The following is a 27,068-nucleotide window of genomic DNA, read 5'->3' as shown; positions in this document are numbered from 1 at the left end:
GAATCTCACCCGGTGGGGGGGAAAGGCCGAGGGGGTGGGGGGGAAAGGCCGAGGGGGGGAAAGGCCGAGGGTTTTTGGGGGGGGGGGGGGAGTCCTCAGTGTGTCTTCTCAGTTGCTGACCTGGTACATATGTTTGCATCCTGCCCACACTTGGTAAAACTACTAGAGTCAATCACAACATTTTTAGATTCATTGTTAGTTCTGAAAGTTACATTTAGCCCTGCTCTGATACTTCTTGGAGTTAGTGTGCAGCAAAACCCGGCTTATCAATTCCTTTTCATGGCAATGGCGGTAGTGCGTATCAGTATTGCTTCGGCCTGGTTGGATCCATTACAACCTACACTTCAACAGTGGTTTTCAGGGTTATTGTCATTGTTTATCATGGAAAGAGCTGTCTATGAGAGAAAGGGGAAAAGGCCAAGAGTGATGGGGCGGCGCATTTGGGCCCCCTTAGCTAGGTGGAAGGAAACATATGGCTTAAAATGTTTAAAAGCTTAATGTAAATCTCTCTGTATATCCCCTGTTCAGTATTGTCTAAATTAAATTTTTGCTACGCTTTCGATTGATATCAGGGTTTTTTTGGCTTATTTCCTTATTATTGCTTTGATTATTAAGATTGTTAAAGACTTTGGCTCTCGCCTCACGATTTCTGTATGTTTATGTGCTGATCTTTTTAAATGTTAAAACAACGAATAAAAAGATTTAAAAAAATAAAAAGGAAGGTAAAATTGGCTCTGAAATATGCTCATCTGAAAATATTTAAAAGAAGGTGATTGCAGCTACCCTGCATGTATTGGGATTCATAGCGTTTCAGAGTATGAAAGATAATCTTGGAAAATTAAGCTGGGGCCATGGAGACTGGACTACTGGACTGTCATATGTTGGAATCTCTACCTTAGGGTGGGATCCAGCCATCTGGTACGCATCATGTCTTCCAAAAAGATAACATGAATTTATGGAGAGGAGAATAACATGAATTTAAGGAGAGGAGAATAACCCATCGGCATCGCTGATATCATTGCTCAGAAAGGAGGGTCTGTGAATTTGTAAGGTATCGCAATCTGTTAAAAAAACATGCATTCTGGAACATGCATCTTATATGCCTATTGTTGGCATTTGACAACATGGTTTTCTTCACGATCTGAGTGAAGATCTTTCAAGCATTACTCAAAATGTGGTCAGTGAAGATTTTGGTGGCCACAAAAGAGAAATCTAATAATCATTTCAGGGTTGCCATATGACGCATCAACAGGCTGAAAACGAAGAGAATGGAAGCCGCTGAATGGCCTGAGAGCTGTACATGAGGAAGGATTTGAGCAAGGCATGCGCTATGCCTTGAATGGCAAGTTGAGAAGGATACAAGGGAGACCATATCGAAAGCTGATTTGAAGTAAAGGAAAATTAGAACGGCCTTCCATTCCCTATCTAGGTGAGACGCGATGACAAGGAGAACAGACTAGTGCCTTGTCAGAGCAGAATCCATTTGTGCTTGATCGAAAATCTTACTCGCCACAAAATGAGATCGCTATTGGTTGACCACAGAACAACATTTTCTAAAAGTAAGTAAGGAAATCGTCAGACGTGCTATGTAAAGCGGACTCAGCATTCAGATATTTTCAAAAGAGGGATGACCATGTGTTTTTTCCATTTATCCAGGAAGATTCCAGAAGGGGGAGTTGCTAAGGTCTCTGAGCACAGGACAAAGGGTGCCCAGGACCTCGGAAAACATTATGAACCGGGTAGGGGTCCAGGGCAAAGCCAGAGTGAACATCTTTGGCTAGTCCAAGGGTGGATGAGACAGTGTGAGAAACAAGATCTTGCAGACTCCCGATACACTACCTCGAGGGGTGGTAAAAAAACAGCAACTAGCGTTACTGGCTCAAGAGGTCCCGTATCCCTTCCCCCGACATGCTTTCAGGTGAATATATGGTTCCATAATCTAAATCGAAAGGAACCCAGTGCTGCGTAGGACTGGTTACTGCAGCAACAAAATCTCAATTCAGTCGGATGCCTAGGACGGGGATTGAGACACTCAGTTTTTAAGTCCCAAAAAATGAGAAGTAATACAAAGGTTAAAAGTAAAACTCAAAGGTAGTATACCTCTTTTTGAAGACTAGCACTGTCATGTTATAGAGCACCAATGTGAAACATAAGACCACGTGCGAATACCAGGGTTCCTGAGAGTTGAATGAGTTGCATTTCTTCCACTTGACTGATTCTCCAAATTGTAGCACTTAACATAATTCAAATGACTAGCTTATTAGACTAAACATATTAATTACAATGCGACTAAGAGCATAATTGGTTATGGAACGTAAGGAAGAAAACAGGCCTCATTTGATAAAATAGCATTCAAAGTAGATGCCTTGCTTTCACTGCCACTGGACCCAGAGCCCTCTGTGCCTGCCAGAATTCATGCCATACTTTGAATTTATGTTTGTCCTTATTAAAATAGTCTCTCACTGAAGACAACAATCGAATTACAACACAGGACAGGGAAAGGCAAGGCCTGCGCTTTGTACACCTGGTCTGAGGGAAAATGATGCAATGCTTCTGGTGCAAGGCTCGAACTGCACCAATACCTGGAACATACAACTGACACGAAGCGTTCCATCACAATTGTAGTCTCTGCACTTAGATGTAAATGGTTGAATGAGCTACAGCTACGATGTGAACTGATTTGGCGAATTTCAAACCATAGTTGCCATGCCATCATCTGTAACCAGAGACGTTTCAGGAAATGCGGAGGTGTGGATCGATTCTTTTAAATTGCTCAAGAAATTCAAAACACAAATTAAAGATGCACATTTTGTCAGCCTCGTTCGCATTAGCTAAACTATACATTCTGCAGCGATTCCACAGAAAAAGTTTCTGCATAATCGGTAAACTGTATTTTTCAGGATGGTTTTTCGAAGCTTGCATCCTTTAAGATTTGGACCAGAGGTGCCAGGGGTGCTGCCGCCCTACTTACAATAGCATCTGTCCTTTACACACAGTTTCCTTCCTCTGTTCTCATACATTTTCATATCAGCCTGCTACACACCCGTAGAAAACAGTACAAAATAAACATGTTACCCGAAGGTCGGCAAACATGGTGCAACAAAACGTCACAGCAGCGCGCTCTTACCCTGACTGGAGACGTCGGCTCTTCCGTACTTCGCTTTGGTGGCTCTGCTTCTATTTCCTGGCGTTTGTTCTTCATTCTTTCCCGCAGGTCTCCAGTAGGTCTTTCTGGTGACCTGTACAAAACAAAGGAACCTCTCTTCATGTAGCTCATTTTATGTAAATAAATGTGGTGCGCTCTTCGCTGCTCTATCCCAGCAATGTCTGGCAGAAAACAGTGCGCGCAGGTGTATGCTAAACCCAGAGGTGCAGGAAGGTAAGGGAGCCGAGGATGCCGTGCTCGCCCCACCCTCTGCATCCTCCACACACACCTTTGTTGATTTTACATGCAGATGTACACGGCTCGGTCCCGCAGAGGTTTCGAAGATGACAGAGCTCCCAGAGCAGCAAAGCACAACAGCTGATGTATAAGGCGAGCAAGCTTCACCTCACTCTGAACAAACAACTAACCAAAGAAACAGACGGAACTACCAAGCCCGTTACAGAGATGTCCAAAGGCGAACCACGGAGTACATCTTTTAGTGCAGATCAGCCCTAGGGCAAAGGCACACAAACCCTGGCTTTATGATATACGTGAAACCAGGATGCCACCATCCAGTTCCCCCTAGAGTTGAAGTACAACACAAAATAATGGAGTCCCTGGGTGGCGGGCTATGCACAGCGGACTGAACATGCACACCTTGTTTTCTCGGTCCACTGAGCCCATCGCTCCCAAGAATAGGTTAGGCGCACTGTACGCAAGGCAGGTGGTATCAGCTGATGGCTACGTTGTAGATTGCGGCCTTTACATATGCCAACAACCTGAATCTGCGCAGGCTTCTATTACGTTTGCGATAGAAAGATGCCTGCTACCCACCCATTACAGCCCAACACTGAGGAAACATGGCACGACACACACGGTAATTGAAAATACCCAAAACAAATAACAAGTGCACTAAAATAGACGTACATGTTGTGGTTCTGGAGAGGAGGGAGGGGGGCCTTGGGGGGGATTGAGGCGGAGGACTCTGCATTAGACTCTTCCCTGTGTGAGCATCATTATGGGAGGGCAGGTTTTGTTTAATGTGAGATATGATCAGGACCTGCAGCAGCGAACGAAATTAACTAGGGCAGGAGCGATTTATTATATCCATGTCAGGCCAAGCTTGGGAAGGGCTTTGAAAAGCTGAAAGTGCTTCGGAACCGCAAAAGTGCACCAGTACATATGAAAACAAGCATTGGCATAGCCAATAAGTCTCACCTTTGGGGCATTATAAGTGTTTCGACAGAGCTATTGGCTTTGTTAACCTTTTTAATATGTGTTGTAGAGCATTGTGAATGTTGTGCAGCATGTTGAAAATGTTATAACTATTTCTGTCACCTTATATCTAACCTAAAAAACATTATATACAACTAGTATTGTACTAAAAACCCCAATGAATACAAAAAATGTGTTCTAGTTTATGTGTTTATGCAATGCTGTCAATTTTTCCTTGCTTGTGGTAATCAATTTTTGTTATAGTTTTTATTGTTAGGGGTGGGATATAAACAACGGGAGGGTGGATGTTGTGAAATAGTATTTTAATTAGATAGGAGTAGTGGAGAGTTATTTGTGGGGAATTAATAGATGTCAAATTTTTATGCCTAACTGAAGTGATGTGGAGTGATGCTGAGGTGGTTGTGAGTAGTGGCGGAGGTGATGCTCAGGTGATCCGGAATGATATTGAGGTGATGCTGAAGTGGTGGTGCGCTGGTTCAGAGGTGATGCTTATGGAGAGGCTGAATGATACATAGGTGGTACTAAGTGATGGTAAGGTGATGCTGAGTGATGCTGTGGCGATGAGTTATGCCGATGCTGTGTAGTTGAACTGGTGCTTATGTGGTGCCAAGTGATGTTGTTTTTGTTCTGTGTTGAGGTGTTGCTGTATTGATGCTGAAGTGGTGCTGTGTTGGTCCTGAATTGCTGCTGGTGTGGGGCTGTGCAGATGCTGAGCTGGTGTTGCACTGGTGGTGGTGCACTGATGTGGAGGTGGTGCTGTGCTAATGCTGAGATAGTGCAGAGTTGATAATGAGGTGTTGCTGTAGTGCATCTGAGGTAGTGCTGTGCTGATGGTGACTTGTTGCTGCACTGGTGGTGGTGGTGCACTGATGAGGAGGTGTTGCTGTGTTGATGCTAATATTGTTATGTGGTGATAAGGTGCTTAGGTGGTGCTATGGTGGTGCTGAGTGATGCTGAGGTGCTGCTTAGTAATGCAGAGGTGCTGCTTAGTGATGCTGAGGTGGTTGTGAATGATACTTAGGTGATGCTGACTGATCTTGAGGTGGTACTGAGTGATACTTTGCTGGTGCTGTTTTTGTGTTTAAGTGGTGCTTAGTAATGTAAGTCTGGTGCTGCGGTGGTCCTGAGGTGATGCTGCACTGGTGTTGATGTGGTGCTGTGTTAATGCTGAAGTGGTGCTGCATTAGGGATTATTTTCTGCTGAGGTGGTGCTGTGCTGGTTCTGAGTTGGTGCTGTGCTAATTCCGTGGTGGGGTGAGTTGGTGCTGCATTGCTGCTATGCTGATGCTGGGCTGGTGCTGAATTGGTACTGTTTGATACTGAGGTGGTGGTGTGCTTGTGGAAGGTGGTGCTTGTTGGTGCGGAGTAATACTGATGTGGTGCTGAGTGATATTGAGGTGGTGCCGATTGATGGTGAGGTGGTGCCGAGTGATGCTGGGGTGGTGCTGAGTGATGCTGGGGTGGTGCTGAGGTGGTGCTGAGGGATGCTGGGGTGGTGCTGAGGGATGCTGGGGTGGTGCTGCACTGGTGATGCGTTTGTGCTGAGTTGCTGATGAGGTGGTGTTGTGTTGATGCTGTGGTGGGGCTGTGCTGGTGCTGATTTGGTGCTGCACTGATGCGGAGGTAGTGCTGTGTTGAAGGGTGGTGTTAATTAAAGCATAGGTAATGCCGTGGTTAGGTGGTGCCGAGTGATGCGGTGGTAGCACTGAGTGATGCGGTGGTAGCACTGAGTGATGCTGTGCTGGTGCTGTCCCGATGCTAAGGTGGTGGTGCTGCACTGATGCAGAGGTAGTGCGATGGTGCTGCAGTAGGGCAGAGGTGGTGTTGAGATAGTGTTTTGGTGCTGTGGTGGTCTGCGCAGGTGCGGAGGTCTGAGGTGGTGCTGCACTTGGACTGAGTGATGCTGAGGTTGGTGTTGTGGGAGTGCAGTGGCGTGCAGTGGTTTTGCATAGATGACTGGCTTTAAGGTAACTCTTATTATAAAAAACTGTGTGCCTATGCAAAGACGTGCTTTTCTTTTATGGTATACTTTCATAAGCTTAACAGAAAAGTGAATTTAATTAAAAAAAAAACTTCACATAATTGGGATGCACCATGTAAAGAGTTTGAACGTCTGAAATATTTTTTTCCTTAGGAGCACTTCCCACATACTTAAAAACGCATTTGCTCCCTTCTATCGTTATTTGGCATCACAGATAGGCTGCTCTCTTACTTTGCACTATGAAAACGGAAAGTGTGAAACCCAGCAAATGGCAGATGCAGTATATTTGTTAGAGAAGGGAGATGTGATTACGTACGTCTAAAACTGTAATTTTATATATGCAGATTTCATTTGGTTTATGCATAAAGTATAGGCATTTTGATCATTATGTTATTTAGTAGTGTTCTAGCACATCATGGGGCGCAGTAAACGTTTCCACAACTTTCTATACCATTTTAAATATTGTTTTGGATGTGTTCACAATAAACTTTTTATGTTTTTTGCTCTGAAATACAACGTTTTGTTTTGATCCTTTACGTCTTGGCAACAATAACCCAGTAATTCTTTCTCTATCTAGTTGATATCCCCAACTAATAACTTAGCAGCTTAGGAAGTAGATTTTAGTCCCAGTGGGAAGCTTCACAACCATTAATTTAGAGCTGTTCACTTAATGTTTACATACCAATAAAACACACATATGCAAGTAATGTTGGGGAGGGCAATGTTTACAGATATGCCAACTTCCGCTTTCATATAGTATAGCTATGTTTCTAAACACAACTACGAAGTATGAATTGTCCGTCACTCAAAACGTTTTGTTGGAGCCTTCTTGCTTAAAAAAAACAAAAAAACAACAAAAAAAGTGGAAAAGCTTTACAATTAGTTTACATGCTAAAGTAGCCTGAAGGCTTAAATATACAAATGTTACCTTTTAAGCTATGCACTGTGCAGTGGGGTGAAAGGAATGACGCACCACAGCTGTGCAATGTGCAATAAGGTGAAAGGAAGCATGCACCACGACTGTGCACTGGGGTGAAAGGAGACAGATCACATATCTGCACTGTGCAGTGTTGTGAAATCACTACTGTGCAGTGGGGTGAAAGGAAGCACTTGCCACAGCTGTATACTGGGCAATGAGGGGGAAAGGAAGCACGCACCACAGCTGCGCTGAAATGTGAAAGGAAGCACGCACCACAGTGATGGAAGCACGTGCATGTTAAAAGGTGCTGTCCATTTTTAAGCTGTGTACTGAGCAATGGGGGGAAAGGAAGCACGCACCACAGCTGCACAGAGGTGTGAAAGGATGCGTGCAACACAGTGCTGAAAAAAATGTGTGTGTTAAAAGGTGCGGTCAATTTTTAAGCTGTGTACTGGGGGAAAGGAAGACTGCACCACAGCTGTACACTGTGCAGAAATGTGAAAGGTAGCACGCACCACATCTAAGCAAAGGCATTATTTAGCAGCCGGTGCAAGCACGGACAAAAAGCAAGTGGTAATAAGTAAGTGCCCATGTGCAGACACCGGCTCAACTAAAGCCACTGGACCAAGCGAGCACCAAAAGCAATATGGGGAAAGGAAATGAACCACAGCTGCGCACTATGCAGAGATGTCAAAGGTAGCATGCACCACAGCTGCGCAGAGGTGTAAAAGGAAGAATGCACCACAGTGATGAAAAAAATGCTCATGTTAAAAGGTGCGTTAAATTTAGAAGATGGTACCAAAAAAGAGGCAACTACAGAGTACCTCAAATGTCTTCACAAGAACATATTAATGTGAGAAGTTGGCCTGGCATATGCTGTCCACTATACTAGTGGGCACCTTGCACCAGTCCAAACGACCCTTATTGATGGTAGGTTTAAAGACAACCTATATAGAAAGCTATCCTAGTGGTAGCTGTGGAGAGCAGCCTTCAGGCTAAGTCTTGAAAGAATGTAAAGCAGCTTGTTATACCAGTCTATAATCTCATGAATGACCAAATAAAAGGAGAACCACGCCAGAGGGGGGGGGGAGGGTCTGTGTGTGTGCTTGCATATATATATATAACAAGGCGGCAACGCCGAAACGCGTCTAAGCAGACAGTGAGTGAATAAATCGAGTTTGGATTGAGATTCATGGTGTCAGCGCCTTCTTCGTATCGGATGAGTTTGGCAAGATTGGATATATATATATATATATATATATATATATATATATATATATATATATATATATATATATATATATATATATATATATATTTATTCTAAACACATCCCACTAGTCTCTTTATGAGGCTAGAGGCAAAAGTGCATTCGGTAAACTTAATTAGCACACAGTAAATTAGCACAATATATGTTGAGACCTAGGGGCGTACCAAACCATATATTAAGAAAGTGGTATAAGAACCACGACTGATATAGATGCAAGGCCTAGAACCTTTAGAACGGCTAAGGCCACCAGGAACCACCCAAGGTAGTAACACAGGGTACCCACGGGGGACGCGTGCAGTGTCTAAACACAGCCGCGAATCACCATTAACTTCTATGGGGAAAGTGGAGGTTGGAAATTTAAAGATTAAGGACACTTAGAAGAGGACTTGGAGCAAATCCCTTTCAGAACTAGGAGGTGTAGGAGAGTAGGGTCTGCAATCCTATGATCACCCAGATTTTTTTGCTTTTGTTTCACTGGTTTACGACTTTCTCTGGCTGTGGGCCTGCCAATCAGACCCACAGCCTGGCTGTTCTCTTTCTAAATTACCTCATGTACCCTAGGTGCATCTACCAATTGGTACTGGGCCACCTTATCAGACCCTGTAACTCAGGGCATAGGTGTACCCAGGGCTGCCAGGGGCTGCAGCACGTATTGTGCCACCCCTGGCTGGCCTCCTAAATTTGACACAACTGGCTGCATGACAGCTGGGGCAAAGTCGTGTAATCACCCTTTGCTGTAGGTGTAGTATACCTATACCTAACCCTAAAATGGACACACAGATTCCTATCAGTCACTCCTATGGCAGGCCTTGACAATCCTGAAGGCAGAGTGCTTGGAATCGTGTGAGATGGTGCTCTGGCATGAGCTGAGCCTGTCTGCAGCTTGCGGAATCAAGTCCTAATAGCTGTTCCATGATATCGCATACCATATACTCTTAAGTGCATTATAATCCTCGCGGTTAAATGCTATCTTTGGTATTGCTTTATCAAAACATGTCGAGTAAGGTGTCATACGAATTGGAATACTAACCCCTCGCCAATTCTGGCGACGGGGTTAGCATTCCACCCTTCTAGAGGGACACGACATGTATGTAACTGTGAACCCCGGTTAAAGTTAACTGAAGCCTCAGCTCCACAAAATGGATGCTGCCACCACAGACACGAGTCTGACCCCCTGCAGCTGGGAGTCCTTCCAGCGAGGGGAGCCTGGACAAAGGGTTTCCTGTCAGGGGCGGTGCTAGCACCGTCCCAGACATGGTTTTGTGTATCCTGGGTAGGCAGGGCTTTACAGGAAGGTGACTGCTGAGTGGCACCCCGGTGCTCACTACGCATAGGCCGGTCTGAACCAGTTCCAGGGGCACACCAGCCCCTGGCCTGGGGAAGTCCGGCATGGCTGAGGGGTGTAACCACCCCCCACCTAGTCCCACCCATAGGCAGGACCTAGTCACCGGGTCAGCCCCCTTTTTTAGTATAAAGATGGGAGCGGGCCCCCTGTTAAAATTAGATCATCTTTGGAATCAAGATACCACTTTCTTCGAAAGGACTTCACGATTTCTTCTTCAAGATTCTCCCTTGTGGCTAAGGAGTAGTCACCCTGCATCCGCAGGCACCATCCTAAAGAACACTGCGGTCTGCTGCAAGTCCTTCATCACGAATCCGACGACCCAGCTCGACGAGACCCGGCTTCCCTGGCCCCTCTGACCTCTACTCACCTCTACAGCCCAGCTGAGAACCGTGAGTGCGACGAGACCTCAAGGGACCGACGATCGCCAAGACTGCACGACATCTTTACTGCAAGCCCACCGTGTCCTCCACTGGTGAGTGCTTTGGGGTCCGAGAAGCCCCGACCCTGCGCAGCTCCAGCACCCAAGATCAGCCCCCCTGCATCTCCACGATCTGCGTGGGGCCCTTCTGCTGTTTGCTGTGCACCGCGTTGTTTGGCTACTAGCCGGCTGGCTTGTGGCCCTCTGAACGACGCCCAACGACTTCACGACTGCTGGTCTGGTTGCTCCAGGCTGGCCTTTGCTTCCTTCTTCAAGAGAGGCACCCCGGACCCTCCTGGTCCACTCCAGACGCCATTTTAGGTCCACCGCGTGGGCTTGAATTTGCCAAGGCTTTGTTGCCCAATCCTGGGTCCAGCGACGCCGACAGCTTCTATCTTCGTGGGACAGCTCGATCCTCCATCCTGGTCGCCGACAACGCCTCCTGGTCCGTGAGATCTTCGAGTCAAGCGTCACCCACTCACCTAGTCGAGGTGGCTACCATCCGGTGCCCTCCTGGTGCCCACTGACTACTGGCTAGTAGTCTCGAACTTGGTCCCCTCTGCTTTCAGGTGTCATCTATCTTCAAGATCCAGGCTTGGATCCGACTGAACTTTCTTCACTGGTCACCGGCCAGCATCTTTTCTTCCGGCTCCTGGTCCGTCTACGAGGATTCCCGACGTCTTTTCAGACCTATGCAGCTGCAGCCCCTGGGCTAGGTAACTTCGGCATTTCGGTGCCCCAGCATAGCCTCACTATCCAAGGGTCAGAATCTACTTTCGTTTTCTCCCTACCAGGTCGGGTTCGCCCGAGAACACTAACTTTCTAATTCCTAGCTACCATAGACTTTTGTCCCGCATCTCGCGTGAGAGTGCACACACTGCACCCGAGTCCCCTAGGCCTCCTAGACATAATCTAACGATTCCCTAGTCAAGTCCTAGCGATTCCAAAAGCTATTAGTACTGTACTTACCTGCTAGGAATTTCGCATTCCACTTTCAGAGTATATGGTTTTCCGTGCCCCTCGGGCATTTGTATATACTGTGCTAACTTAAGTATTTTTGTAAGAGTTTTGGTTTGTGCTTAGTACCCTGTCCTCATAAAGAGTACAGGGCTGTTGTGATCTTTAAATAAATAACTGTTTATTTTCATAACACTTGTGTGGTGTCCTTTCACTTGGTATTCAAGGGGTATATGTGTGGTAAACAGCTGGCTTAACGCGCCCTCTCGAGTCTTTAGCCTTAGACTGCTCGTATCCACGCTACTAGGATAGCTGGTCTATAAGGTTGACTTACAACCAATCATCAATAAGGGTTGCTGGACTGATACATAGTGTTCACTAGAATAGTGAGCACTGCATATCAGGCCACCTTCTCACATTGGTGAGCAGCGGTTGGGATTTGAGCTTGCTGTTGTTTTACCACACGTATCCTAAGAATATCTTGTTGAAAGATCACATAAGTACTGTTAGGTACACATAACTAAAGCTTAGAATACTCTGAGTTCTACTGAACCAGCTGTTGTAGCTCCTCAAGGCTTAGCACACCTTGGCTGCAACTCTTAGCAAGGGATCAGTAGGTAAACACATAGTGTAGGTAGGTGCATCACTTACACCACACTAGAAACAGTATGTCGGACAAAGGAGGAAACACTGAGGTTCCCCTTGTGTCAGTTGACCCTCCACAGGTCATCCCTTCAAGATATACTGCGCTTAGCTTCCATGAGTTACGACAAGTGTGTACCTCTAGGAAGATTAAGCAGGGGTCTAACCCCACAACTGCCTTTCTGATTGGTCTCTTAGAGACTCATGATGCAAGGAGGGCTGGTAACCCAGACCCTTCTAATTCAGATGGCAACATGCCCTCCTTACAGGGTCCCTTTGATGCCCAGGACCATCCTCTTCAGGAAGCAGATGATGCTGATGATGAGGATGATGATTTGGTATCAGGGGATGAGGCAGAAAAGGAACAGGTAGAAGTCAGCAGACTAACCAGGTCCAACTTAAGCAGACATGAGATGGGCACTAGGGGACCCTTGGGGCCACTCTCAGGTCAGCTTAACATTGGGAATGGACGAGATAGATCTCTATCAAGAGGCTCTATCAGATCCCTTCATACCAATGGCTCTCAACGTTCCTCTCAAAGGGGAATGACATCTCCCCAGAGGAGAATGTATGAAGCTAAGGAAAAGGCAGCCAATCTGAGGATTGAAAGGGAAGAACTTGCCCTGGCCAAAGAGAGGCTTGCCTTTGCTAGAGAGCAACAATTGAGTGGGACAGTCCCCACTGGTGGCAGCATTGTACCTAGCAATAGGGAAAGGAGTTTTGATACAAAACACCTTGGTAAGATAGTGCCCCCCTTTAAACAAGGGGATGACATCCACAAATGGATTACTGCTTTGGAGAGGGCCTGCACTGTGCAAGGTGTTCCCCCAAGTCAGTGGGCAGCTATCTTGTGGCTCTCCTTTGAGGGTAAAGGAAGAGACAAGCTCCTCACCACAAGGGTGGAGGATGCTAATGATTACCAAGTCTTGAAAAATGCACTGGTTGATGGGTTTGGCCTAACCACTGAGCAGTACAGGGTGCTGTTCAGGGATACCCAGAAAACTCAGTCTCAAGATTGGGCTGACTTTGTAGATTGTGCCACTAAGGCTTTTGAGGGCTGGTTGCTGGGCAGTAAGGTTACTGATTATAAAGGATTGTACAATTTGATGATGAGAGAGCAAATTTTAAACAATTGTCAGAACCAGTTGTTGCATCAGCATCTTGTTGACTCAGATCTGACCTCTCCCCAAGAATTGGGAAAGAAGGCAGACAGATGGGTTAGAACAAGAGTTAAACAGAACCAGGGCCAGAATCAAGGTGGTCAGAAGAAAGCAGACCAGAAGGGTAAGGATTCGAAAGGGGAACAAAATGACCAGAAGTCTTCGACAGGTCCCCAACAACCCAAAGAGGGTGGGGGTCAGGCTCCCCAAAAGAAGAAAGAAGGCCAATCTAAAAGGTGGTGCCAATACTGCAAAAGTAAAACTCACTGGTTTAGTGAGTGCACCAAGAAAGGAGGAGGGCAGACTCCTGCCACTGCAGCCCCTAAGGCACCTGTGCCCCCTAGTACAGCCAGCAGTGGTAGTGCACCTCCCAAGGGTTTAGTAGGGTTAACCCTGGGTTCTGAGGGGAGTGACAACTTAGTTGGCACCCTCACTCAGGCTGTCCTTGTCAGTACAGGGGATATGGATATGTCCCCTGACATAAGTCCCAATACTTTGGGCAAATACAGACAGACACCTTTTATTAATGGAAAAATGGCTCAGGCCTATAGGGACACTTGTGCCAGTGTCACAATGGTGACACCTAGCTTTGTGGACCCTGGACAGATCATGCCAGGTACAGAATTCCTGGTGACCAATGCAAGCAATGTCACTACCAATCATAGTATGGCAATTGTAGCTTTCTCCTGGGGAGGGGTAACTGGCCAAAAGAAGGTTGTAGTTAGTTCAGACCTCCCAGTGGATTGTTTGTTGGGCAATGATTTGGAGTCATCACAATGGTCAGAAGTGGAGCAGAGGACTCATCTGGAAATGTTAGGTTTGCCAGCACATGTGTTTGCTGTGACTAGGTCACAGGCCAGAAGATGCCCCACTGAACAGGTGCTGGATCCTGGAACAATGGACCAGACACCTTCCAAGAAAAAGAGCAGTAGGGTTAAGGCTGTGCCTTCCCCCTTGCCCCAGGTTGTGGATCAAGTCTCAGAGGAGGCTGACCTGCAGGAATTGAGGGAAACTGAGCCTAGAGAGTTTGAACTTGATCAAGTTGAATTCTTGGGTTCAGGGGGACCCTCAAGGGAAGACCTGGGGAAGGACCAGTTAGGCTGCCCTTCTCTTGAACCCCTCAGACAGCAGGCTGCTGCTGAGGCTGCTGGGAACGCCACAGGTACCCACAAGGTATACTGGGAAGATGGACTCCTGTACACTGAGTCAAGAGACCCCAAGCCTGGCATGACCAGGAGGCTGGTTGTACCCTTGTCTCAGAGAGGTTTCCTACTTACCTTGGCCCATGAGATTCCCTTAGCAGGACACTTAGGCCAGACAAAGACTTGGGACAGGCTTGTCTCACACTTTCACTGGCCTCACATGAATGAGGATACCAAGGAGTTTTGTCGCTCCTGTGTCACTTGCCAAGCCAGTGGTAAGTCAGGTGGCACAACAAAGGCCCCCCTTATACCAATGCCTGTGGTGGGGGTGCCCTTTGAAAGAGTGGGGATTGACATTGTTGGTCCAATGGAACCCCAGACAGCATCAGGGCACAAGTTTATACTGGTGGTAGTGGATCATGCCACCAGGTATCCTGAAGCTATTCCACTTAGGACCACCACAGCCCCTGTGGTGGCAAGGGCCCTAGTTGGAGTGTTCTCCAGAGTGGGCTTCCCTAAGGAGGTTGTCTCTGACAGAGGTGCAAACTTCATGTCAAGCTATTTAACTGCTATGTGGAAGGAGTGTGGTGTCAATTACAAATTCACTACACCCTATCACCCACAATGCAATGGGCTTGTTGAAAGGTTCAACAGGACCCTAAAAGGGATGATTCATGGACTACCTGAAACACTCAGGCGTAGATGGGATGTCCTGATGCCCTGCCTTCTGTTTGCTTACAGAGAGGTCCCACAAAAGGGGGTTGGCTACAGCCCTTTTGAACTTTTGTATGGGCATCCTGTGAGAGGCCCCTTGTGTTTGGTGAAGGAAGGATGGGAGAGACCTCTCAAAAAGCCTGCAACCAACATAATGGACTATGTACTTGGTCTCCGCTCCAGGATGGCTGAGTATATGGAGAAGGCATCAGAAAACCTTAAGGCCAGTCAAGAACTTCAAAAAGCTTGGCATGACCAAAAGGCTGTCCTGACTGTTTATCAGCCTGGACAGAAGGTGTGGGTGCTGGAGCCAGTGGCCCCAGCAGCACTCAAAGACAAATGGTCTGGGCCCCACACAATCCTTGAGCAAAAGGGAGAGGTCACCTACCTGGTGGACCTTGGAACTCCCAGGAGTCCCCATAGGGTACTCCATGTCAACAGGCTCAAAGCATATGTCGACAGGAAGGACATGAGCTTGCTCATGGCCATAGATGAGGGACAGGAGGAAGAGAGTGACCCTCTCCCAGACCTGCTCACTCAGAATCCTGATGATGGGTCAGTAGATGGTGTTGTCTTTTGTGGCAGCCTCTCTGAACATCAGCAGAAAGACTGTAAACAGGTTCTTCAGTCTTTCAGACGTATGTTCTCTCTGACACCCAGTCAGACCAATTGGTGCACCCATGAGGTTGACACTGGTGACAGCCTGCCAGTCAAGAGTAAAATCTACAGGCAGCCTGATCATGTTAGAGACTGCATAAAAACTGAAGTGCAGAAAATGTTGGAATTGGGAGTCATTGAACCCTCAGATAGCCCTTGGGCTAGTCCAGTAGTTCTAGTGCCAAAGCCTCACACCCAAGATGGTAAGAGAGAGATGAGGTTTTGCGTAGACTACAGGGGTCTCAATGCAGTCACTAAGACTGATGCCCATCCAATACCAAGGGCAGATGAACTTATAGATAGATTGGCTTCTGCCAACTACTTAAGTACATTTGACTTAACAGCTGGGTATTGGCAAATCAGGTTAGCTGAGGATGCCAAGCCCAAAACAGCATTTTCAACCCCTGGTGGGCATTATCAATTTGTGGTAATGCCCTTTGGTCTGAAAAATGCACCTGCCACCTTCCAAAGGTTGGTGAATCAAGTCCTTACTGGGCTGGATGACTTCTGTGCAGCATATCTAGATGATATTGCTGTCTTTAGCTCCACCTGGGAGGATCACCTGGTCCACCTGAGGAAAGTGTTAGAGGCTCTGCAAGCAGCAGGCCTCACTATCAAGGCCACCAAGTGCCAGATAGGGCAGACACAGGTTGTATACCTGGGCCACCTTGTAGGTGGAGGCCAGGTTCAGCCACTGGAGAGCAAAATACAGTCAATCAGGGACTGGGCTCCTCCAACCACCCAGACTCAGGTTCGAGCTTTCTTGGGCCTGACTGGATACTACAGAAAATTTGTCAGGAACTATGGTTCCATTGTGACACCATTAAATGAACTGACAAGTAAAAAAATGCCAAAAAAGGTTCAGTGGACAGCAGGCTGTCAAAAAGCATTCGATGACCTAAAGCAGGCCATGTGCACAGCACCTATCCTTAAGAGTCCAGACTACTCCAAACCATTCATTGTCCAAACAGATGCTTCTGAGTTGGGTGTGGGAGCTGTTCTTTCTCAACTGAATTTTGATGGTCAGGATCAGCCCATTGCTTTTATAAGCAGAAGGCTGACCCCCAGAGAGAAGAATTGGTCAGCTATTGAGAGGGAGGCCTTTGCTGTGGTTTGGGCCCTGAAGAAGCTGAGGCCATACTTGTTTGGCACTCACTTCAAGATTCAGACCGACCATAAGCCCCTCTTGTGGCTAAATCAGATGAAGGGTGAAAACCCCAAACTGCTTAGGTGGTCCATTTCCCTACAGGGGATGGACTTTACAGTGGAACATAGACCTGGTACTGATCATGGCAATGCCGATGGGCTCTCCAGATATTTCCACTTAGAACAAGAAGACTCACCTGGTCAAGGTTAGCTTATTGTCCCAAAGTTTGGGGGGGGGTCATGTAGGAGAGTAGGGTCTGCAATCCTATGATCACCCAGATTTTTTTGCTTTTGTTTCACTGGTTTACGACTTTCTCTGGCTGTGGGCCTGCCAATCAGACCCACAGCCTGGCTGTTCTCTTTCTAAATTACCTCATGTACCCTAGGTGCATCTACCAATTGGTACTGGGCCACCTTATCAGACCCTGTAACTCAGGGCATAGGTGTACCCAGGGCTGCCAGGGGCTGCAGCACGTATTGTGCCACCCCTGGCTGGCCTCCTAAATTTGACACAACTGGCTGCATGACAGCTGGGGCAAAGTCGTGTAATCACCCTTTGCTGTAGGTGTAGTATACCTATACCTAACCCTAAAATGGACACACAGATTCCTATCAGTCACTCCTATGGCAGGCCTTGACAATCCTGAAGGCAGAGTGCTTGGAATCGTGTGAGATGGTGCTCTGGCATGAGCTGAGCCTGTCTGCAGCTTGCGGAATCAAGTCCTAATAGCTGTTCCATGATATCGCATACCATATACTCTTAAGTGCATTATAATCCTCGCGGTTAAATGCTATCTTTGGTATTGCTTTATCAAAACATGTCGAGTAAGGTGTCATACGAATTGGAATACTAACCCCTCGCCAATTCTGGCGACGGGGTTAGCATTCCACCCTTCTAGAGGGACACGACATGTATGTAACTGTGAACCCCGGTTAAAGTTAACTGAAGCCTCAGCTCCACAAAATGGATGCTGCCACCACAGACACGAGTCTGACCCCCTGCAGCTGGGAGTCCTTCCAGCGAGGGGAGCCTGGACAAAGGGTTTCCTGTCAGGGGCGGTGCTAGCACCGTCCCAGACATGGTTTTGTGTATCCTGGGTAGGCAGGGCTTTACAGGAAGGTGACTGCTGAGTGGCACCCCGGTGCTCACTACGCATAGGCCGGTCTGAACCAGTTCCAGGGGCACACCAGCCCCTGGCCTGGGGAAGTCCGGCATGGCTGAGGGGTGTAACCACCCCCCACCTAGTCCCACCCATAGGCAGGACCTAGTCACCGGGTCAGCCCCCTTTTTTAGTATAAAGATGGGAGCGGGCCCCCTGTTAAAATTAGATCATCTTTGGAATCAAGATACCACTTTCTTCGAAAGGACTTCACGATTTCTTCTTCAAGATTCTCCCTTGTGGCTAAGGAGTAGTCACCCTGCATCCGCAGGCACCATCCTAAAGAACACTGCGGTCTGCTGCAAGTCCTTCATCACGAATCCGACGACCCAGCTCGACGAGACCCGGCTTCCCTGGCCCCTCTGACCTCTACTCACCTCTACAGCCCAGCTGAGAACCGTGAGTGCGACGAGACCTCAAGGGACCGACGATCGCCAAGACTGCACGACATCTTTACTGCAAGCCCACCGTGTCCTCCACTGGTGAGTGCTTTGGGGTCCGAGAAGCCCCGACCCTGCGCAGCTCCAGCACCCAAGATCAGCCCCCCTGCATCTCCACGATCTGCGTGGGGCCCTTCTGCTGTTTGCTGTGCACCGCGTTGTTTGGCTACTAGCCGGCTGGCTTGTGGCCCTCTGAACGACGCCCAACGACTTCACGACTGCTGGTCTGGTTGCTCCAGGCTGGCCTTTGCTTCCTTCTTCAAGAGAGGCACCCCGGACCCTCCTGGTCCACTCCAGACGCCATTTTAGGTCCACCGCGTGGGCTTGAATTTGCCAAGGCTTTGTTGCCCAATCCTGGGTCCAGCGACGCCGACAGCTTCTATCTTCGTGGGACAGCTCGATCCTCCATCCTGGTCGCCGACAACGCCTCCTGGTCCGTGAGATCTTCGAGTCAAGCGTCACCCACTCACCTAGTCGAGGTGGCTACCATCCGGTGCCCTCCTGGTGCCCACTGACTACTGGCTAGTAGTCTCGAACTTGGTCCCCTCTGCTTTCAGGTGTCATCTATCTTCAAGATCCAGGCTTGGATCCGACTGAACTTTCTTCACTGGTCACCGGCCAGCATCTTTTCTTCCGGCTCCTGGTCCGTCTACGAGGATTCCCGACGTCTTTTCAGACCTATGCAGCTGCAGCCCCTGGGCTAGGTAACTTCGGCATTTCGGTGCCCCAGCATAGCCTCACTATCCAAGGGTCAGAATCTACTTTCGTTTTCTCCCTACCAGGTCGGGTTCGCCCGAGAACACTAACTTTCTAATTCCTAGCTACCATAGACTTTTGTCCCGCATCTCGCGTGAGAGTGCACACACTGCACCCGAGTCCCCTAGGCCTCCTAGACATAATCTAACGATTCCCTAGTCAAGTCCTAGCGATTCCAAAAGCTATTAGTACTGTACTTACCTGCTAGGAATTTCGCATTCCACTTTCAGAGTATATGGTTTTCCGTGCCCCTCGGGCATTTGTATATACTGTGCTAACTTAAGTATTTTTGTAAGAGTTTTGGTTTGTGCTTAGTACCCTGTCCTCATAAAGAGTACAGGGCTGTTGTGATCTTTAAATAAATAACTGTTTATTTTCATAACACTTGTGTGGTGTCCTTTCACTTGGTATTCAAGGGGTATATGTGTGGTAAACAGCTGGCTTAACGCGCCCTCTCGAGTCTTTAGCCTTAGACTGCTCGTATCCACGCTACTAGGATAGCTGGTCTATAAGGTTGACTTACAACCAATCATCAATAAGGGTTGCTGGACTGATACATAGTGTTCACTAGAATAGTGAGCACTGCATATCAGGCCACCTTCTCACAGGAGGTTCTAGAGTCAACACCCACGGGAGCACCGGAGTACTCAGGTTACCTCACCCAGGGAAGCCGGGTGCATTGGTGTCTTTTCGTGTCGGGTTTCATCATCTATTTCAAAGGCGAGCTGCTGCAAAGTGCTGCTGGCAACCAAGTGGAAAGTGCCCGGGTGGATCGGAGATGTGAAGACCCTGAAAGCAGAGGGGATAGAGTCTGGGTCACTTGCCAGTGACCCGGAAGGCGATGAGCGGATGCCCACCGATGTCGGGTGATTTCAGGCGAAGAAGTTGAAGCTTGACTCTTCAGCCACGACGACCAGGTGCTGGATTCGAGCTGTCCCACAAATGATGTTGAGTGCTGCGGCGTCGGTTTCCGGATTGGACCCAACAAGTCTCGGCAACAGCAACCCACGCAGAAAGCAGAGATTGGCTTCGGTGCAGACCAGCAAGGACTGAGGAACTCACCCTTTGGAGGGGAGTCAGGGCATGTCTGGAGCAACCAGGGAAGCCCAAGGAAAAGAAGAGTTGCCTCTGTGGGGGCCCACCAGTCAACGGACCAGGGATCGCGAAGGGGCCTTGAGCAGAAATCCTAGAAGCGGGCTCACAGAACACTCGTAGAGTGTAGGCCCACAATCTTCGGTGCAGATGGTGCTTGGGGCTTGAACTACAAGTAGCCCAATGAACAACTTCGGGAAAGCTCGGGAAGTGGATGCACTAGCAAATGTGAACGGTGTCCAGGAGTTCCGGTCCCACGTCACTCGTTAGGGCTGCGGGTCTCAGCTTTGCTGGGATCTCATGTCGGCCTCTGAGAAGTCTGGAAGTTTGTGTCCTGAATCGCAAATACTTCGGGGTCCGCGGGAGCCTTGAAAATGCAGACCGGCAAGATGCTTCTTTGGTGCCTGTTTGAACAGGGGAGTCACTCCTTGACCCCAAGGGACATTCTTCTGTCTTCTAGTCGTGTTGAATGTCGAAGTTCCAGGATGTATGTTGCAGAGTTTCGTCCAGGTGTAATCTGAAGTCCTAAGGACTGAGGTCCCATACTTATACTAAGAAAGGGGGTTGGACATACTCTGGGGACCCACCTATGGGAGGGTCTAGGAAGAGGGGTGGTTACACCCATTCCCTTTGTCCAGTTTTGCGCCAGAGCAGGGGCTGAGTGCCCCTACAACCGGTTTGAACTGGCATATGTACAGGGACACCAAGTGTGCCCCCAGCACTGTCTGAAAAGCATTCTCTGAATGCACCCACCCAGCTCCAATACACTAAAGCCTGTAAGGGAGGTGGTAACACCTCCCTGTGACAGGAAACCTATTTACAGGCCTCCCCTGCCGGAGTTTCGTCCAGCAGCAGGAGGTCAGACCCATGTCTGTGGCTGCAGCATTTATTTTGTGATGCTGGGGCTCTTTTAAACTATTACTGGTTAGGTCAGTGTGTACATGTCTCTCCCACTAGAAGGGTGGAATTCTACCCCCGCCACCAGGACTGGCGGGGGTAGGATTCCAAAGCGTTTGACACCAAAGACATGTTTCTATGCAGCCATTCCAAAGTTAGAATTTACCGCAAGGTTATAGCGCACTTAAGAGTAATGGTCTGGCTGCATCACAGAACAGCCTCAGAGAATAGGCTCCGAAAGCTGCAGAGGGGTCCCTGCTCATGCATGGGCCCATTCTCACACAAAACAAAGTACTCTGCCTTCAGGATTGATAAGGCCTGCCATAGGAGTGACTTATAGGTTTATATGTGTCAGTAAATAAAGGTAGATATAGGCAACCTATATCTTAGCAAGGGGTGCATGCACCAACTTACCAAGGCTGCAGTAGTAGACCGGTGGTGCCATTTTGGAAGGCTTCCCTGGGGTGGCAGAATACATGCTTCAGCCCCTGGTAGGCCTCTGGGGCACCTATACCCTTAGTACCTAAGGTACCATATACTAGGGACTCACAAGGGTAACCCAGTAACCTATCTGGAGCGCACCTAAAGTACATGCAATCATTTTTGAGAGGAAGCAGAGAGGCTGGGGTCCTGGTTAGCAGGGCCCTAGCCAGACTAAAGTCGAGAAACAGTGAAACACCAGCAAAAAGTGGGGCAAACCATAGTAAGCAGATCCTCCTCTCCTACAACTAATACAAAGATAATGGTGCAGGAAGAGAGTGCTGACATAGATGAAATGCAAGTGCTGGAAAACGAAGCATGCACTCTTGTGGCGGTGGGGTATGTCCCTTTGCCAGGGGGAAGCGCCTGGTTAGTATCTTATTGTCATGAATGCGAATGCTGGAAAAGAAGCCCGCACTCTTGTGGCGGTGAGGTCTGTCCCTTGGCGGGGTGGAGGGGTTGCGCATTGCAAGGAAAGCTGCAAGGTTCTTGAAATGAAACCACGGCTCACGAGCCCAAGTGGGAGCTACTAGAATCAGTATGAGAGATGTTTGCCTGAGCTTCCAAACCAGAAATGGAAGGAGAGGCGGAAAAGCGTAGGCAAATATCCTAGACCAATTCATCCATAGGGCATTGCCTTTGGATAGAGGGTGTGGGAACCTGGAGGCGAAGTTTGGGCATTTCGAGTTGTCCACTGAGGCGAACAGATCTATTTGTGGGAATCCTCATTGTTAAAAGTATGGAAGGAGAACCGGAGGATGAAATTCCCACTCGTGAATTTGTTGCCGCCTTCTGCTTAGGAGGTCGGCAATCTGATTGTCCACTACTGGGAGATGCTTTACCAGAAGATGGACTTTGTAATGAATTTCCCAACACCAAGTCTTCTGAGAGAGGCGTGACAGATGCATAGAATGTGTCCATCCCCTGTTTTTATACATAGAACATTGCTGTCAAGTTGTCAGTGCGGACTAGGACAACTTTCCCAATGCAGGGAGACTGAAAAGCTTTCAGTGATAGATATACAGCTAGAAGCTCTAAATAATTGATGTGCAGAGCTTTGTACCCGTTGTCCCATAGACCTTGAATTGTCAAGTTGTGAACATGAGCACCCCAACCTGTGAGGGATGCGTCTTCTGTTAGCATGATCTGTAGAACTGTATTGATAAAAGGCCGACCTTTTGACAAGTTTGTTGTGTTCCCCCACTGCAGAGAGCAATGGGTACGGCTGTCTACCAACACTAGATCGATTAACTGGCCCGGACACTGATTCCACTGACATGCTAAGCACTCCTGTAAAAGACGCATGTGCAATCCTGCATGAGGGAATATCACAATGCATGATGCCATCATCCCTAGCAGTTGCATGATCGTTCTGGCTGCTAAGTATTAATTGGCATGAAACTGCATTAGCAGAGCTTGAAAATTCTGAATTCTGGCTGCATTGGAAGAAGCTAGAACTGTGAAAGTGTTTATAATTGCTCCCAGATAAGACTGCATTTGTGAAGGCTGAAGGTGAGACTTTCGAGCATTGACTGTGAAACCCAAGTGGTAGAGTAGGTCTAATGTAGTCTGAGTGTGGTGTAGGCACTTTTGGTGTATGCAGGCCTTGATGAGCCAGTCGTCCAGGTATGGGAAGACATGAATTTGTTGTCTTCTGAGATGTGCCGCCACTATCGACAGACATTTTGTGAATACTCTGGGAGCAGTAGTTACTCTTAACGGGAATACCGTGAATTGATAGTCTTTTCCTGCAATCACAAATTTGCGATGAGCTGTGTGAACCGGAATATGAAAGTCTCCGTCTTTTAAGTCTAGTGGGGGCATAAAATCGCCTTGCTATAGCAGTGGAAGGATCTGTTGAAGCGTGACCATGTGGAAATGTTCTGAAACTATGTACAGATTAAATGTTCTTAGATTCAAAATTGGTCTTAAGGAGCCATCCTTCTTGGGAATTAGAAAGTACAGAGAGTAAACTCCTGAAACTTGGTACTATAATGGAACTGGTTCTACAGCTTTTTTTGTTAAGAGAGCTTGTACCTCTTGTTTGAAAATCTGCAGGAGTTCTGATGAGAGTTTGTGAGTGCAAGGTGGAATGTTGGGAGGATTGCTGGTGAGTTCCAGGCAATAACTATGGCGGATAATAACTAGCACCCATTTGTCTGATGTTATGGAATGCCAAATGGGGAGAAATTGTGAAGTCTTCCCCCAACAGGTGTTAGATGATCGGGGAAGCGTAGGCAAGTTACTACTTATTGGGAGAAGGGGAGCTACGTGTTAATATGCCCTTACCTCTTCCCTATAAAATGGTTTCCTCTGTACCCTCCTCTAAAGAAACCTCTACCGGAAGAGGGTTGCGTGTTGGATTTGTACGAGGAGCGTGTTGGATTTGTACGAGGAAGTGTTCGGGTCGGAGGATGTAGTTTTAGACCCTGCTCTATAGAATGAGTGTCGAAAGGAGCCTCTGCTTGAAGGAGATTGCAGTGCTCCCATGGAATTCGCCACGTCTAAAGGCTCATCAACCTGAGGTACGAAAAGATGTTGCTTGTTAAAAGGAGTGTTTAAAATAGAATGTTGTAAGAATGGTTTAAAACCTGAAATTCTAAGCCAGGCATGCAGACGAAAAGAATGCTGGAGTTAACTTCTCTCGCTGCAGTGTCAGCAGCATCTAGCGAACATCTAATAAAGTATTAGATATAGATTTTCCTTCTTGGACTAGCTCTTGTGCCTTTTTCTTGTGCTCTTCTGGGAGGTATTGAAGTAGGCCTTCCATCTCGTCCCGGTGTGCCCTGTCATACCTAGCCAGTAGGCCCTGCGTGTTGGCAGTGCGCCAGTGATTAGCAACTTGAGCATCAACCCTTTTACCAGATGAGTCAATAAGCTTAGATTCTTTATCTGGGGGAGGTGCATCTCCAGATGTCTGTGAGTTCACTCTATTACAAGCGTTGGAAACTACAAGTGAATCTAGAGGGAGCTGTAAACCTGATCAGAGGGTGACGGTTTATATATATTTTTTTTATCAACCCTAGTTGTTAAAATTAGGGCACAAACAGGGTCCTTAAAAATGTCATCTGTATGTATCATGCTTTTTAACATAAGAAGACTCTGGCTAACTCTGTGTTAAGACCCTAGAGTCTAAAAAAAAAATCATCACAAGTCCGCTTTATGAAGTAACCCCATGATATGTAGCTGCTTTGGAAATTAGCTCTAAATAAGGAACATTACCATCTGGAGGTGAAGGTTTTGCTGGGTATAGGTCTGGATCATTATCCAAAGGTAGATACATTTTATAATCATCCCACGGATCTGTAGGTAAAGGAATATTGTCATCATTATCATCCCCATCTCCTAAATCAGGCTATGTGTGAGGAGATCCTTGTGGTGTTATGTGTAGTGGATTTGAGCCTGGCAGGCTGAAGATGGTGGAAGTGGTGGAGGGGATGAGAATGTAGGATGGATAGGACTTGCAGCAATGTCTTTCTTTTTCTTAAGGGGATCTTGTATCCAGTGTCCTCTGAACTGACTTTCCTTTTGGAAGGAGTTTTGGCTAATATATGTTGCGTGTCTGGATTGATGTAAAGATTTTTCTGCTTTGGATCCAATTTGTCTTTCATAATATCTCAAATTGGTTACAGGGGATCTGAAATATCTTCTTTGGATGTAGGCGGCGAAAGTTTCGGTGCGGAAAAGGACTTGTCCTTTTCCTTGGAAGGGAACGGTTTCGGCTCCGAAGCGGACTTTTGTTTCGCAACAGAGGATTTAGGCTCCAAACTAGATTGGTCTTTCAGAGTGGAATGTTTCGGGTCCGAAGACTATCTGTCTCAACTCGATCCCGAGCAGGAAGGCTTGACTACTTGTTTCGGTGCCGGGCCCGAGGGTGGGGCATCAGAAACGTCGTCTCAGTGCCGGCCAAGGCCCGAAGCGGTACAAAAGGGGGTGGTAATGGACGGAGCATCTGAACCAATCAAACACTCACACCCAGTCAAAAGATCTGGGTTTAATCCATCACCGTTCTTTAGCCCACTCTGCCACCCCAGTTCAGACATGGCTATATGCAAATCAGTCTGACCCTGTGCCTCATGGGAACAGTCCAGCCCGAACTGCCAAGCCATGCCTTCCCTGGACCGGAAACAAGATTCCGAGGACCGATTTCTGGCATTCCAGCCGTCTTCAGCCCGGCTTGCTTGAATCCAGTGGCAAAGTGAGCAAGGGACTCACGTCTGAGCATACCCTGCCACACTTATGGCGGCCAAAAGCGGTACAAAAGGGGGTGGTACTGGACGGAGCAAGGCCCGAAGGCAGAGGTGGTGAAGAAGCCTTATGTTTAGTGGAAGAAAGCTTATGGGGTTTTAGTACTTACGACCGACTTTAGTACTCACGACCACTTGTACCGCTGGAATGACTTCGGACTCCAATTCGATCACTAGGTCAGAATCAGATTCTGCGACTGGAGGCCTCCTCTTCTTCCGTGGCTGTGGCTTCATGTTTGGATCCTTCTCCGAAGCTATCTGGAGTATGTTGAGTGCTTTGGCGCTGCATTTCGTCGTCGTCGGGCCTGATGATCTCGAAGAGTCTTTTTCGATCGGAATGACAGACAGGCCTAGCAATCTTCTTCCTTGTGGTCTGGAGAGAGGCACAAGTTGCAGACTTGGTGTAGATCAGTGCAAGGGTATTTGGCGCGGCACAGAGGACAGAATTGAAATGGGGTCCATATCATCGGCAGAAGAATGGACCAATGCGGCCAGGCCTGCAGGACGTCCATGATGTTTTTGATCGAAGATGAGACTTTCACGATCTAATGGATACGCGAAGAGAGGAAAGCGCGTACAATAATGCCATCGAGGGTACAGTGGATTGCGTACCAAGGGGAATCCGAAGGGCAGTTTCAAACTGGAGAGACTCAATACACGTCACAACCCGATGGCGGAAAAAAACAATTAACAATTGAGTCGATGCCGGGGGGCGCCAGAGGGCGCACTGCGGGATGGCTGGCTGAAAAGACAGCTCCGCCGGACGGACATCAATTCAGGTCCTTTACTCCATTTTGAGCAACCGAATCTTTTGCTAACAGCCATGAATCGAAAATGGAAGGCACAGAGAATCTAACGATGCCTTCCTGATGGCGATCCCACTAACACCCGAGGAGTACAGTACATCGGAACTCTTATGAAGGAGCCAGCTCCGTCCGGGTAAGATGGCGCCTGCAGCCCGAATGCCGCTTGAAAACGACCATAGCCTGCATGAAACTCACTGATAAAGCATCCCAGGCTTCGAGATCTAATTCAGCTACTGCTGCATGGCAGCTATATGGCACAACTAAAAGAGGGGGGTTTCCTTTCTGTGGTTATTTTATGGTTATTGTATAGTAGATCAAACCAATAGTATCAGACGCCTGTTGTGAAACAGTTTTAGCTTTAAACAATTTTACAATATCCTCTAAGACATATGTATATACAGAACCAAAAGTTGTATCAAAAAGTCACATTTATTAAAAAAGGAAGACACAAGTATTCA

The 27,068-nt window shown here is 47.6% G+C and overlaps 1 protein-coding gene across 3 annotated transcripts in view; it reads right to left on the bottom strand.

The window, feature by feature from the left end:
* ZC3H13 (zinc finger CCCH-type containing 13) overlaps positions 1–27,068 on the bottom strand; it is a 519,948-nt gene that overhangs the window by 419,196 nt on the left and 73,684 nt on the right. For all 3 annotated transcript variants that reach the window (XM_086935008.1, XM_086935009.1, XM_086935010.1), the window contains exon 4: positions 3,128–3,239. In XM_086935008.1, coding sequence (XP_086791134.1) covers positions 3,128–3,239 — 112 coding nt within the window. The remainder of the gene's footprint in view (positions 1–3,127; positions 3,240–27,068) is intronic.

This window comes from Lissotriton vulgaris, chromosome 8 (assembly GCF_964263255.1).
Source record: "Lissotriton vulgaris chromosome 8, aLisVul1.2, whole genome shotgun sequence".
NCBI classification, from domain to species: domain Eukaryota; kingdom Metazoa; phylum Chordata; class Amphibia; order Caudata; family Salamandridae; genus Lissotriton; species Lissotriton vulgaris.
The sequence above is the reverse complement of the archived record's forward strand: the minus strand, read 5'-3'. Positions and strand labels throughout refer to the sequence as shown.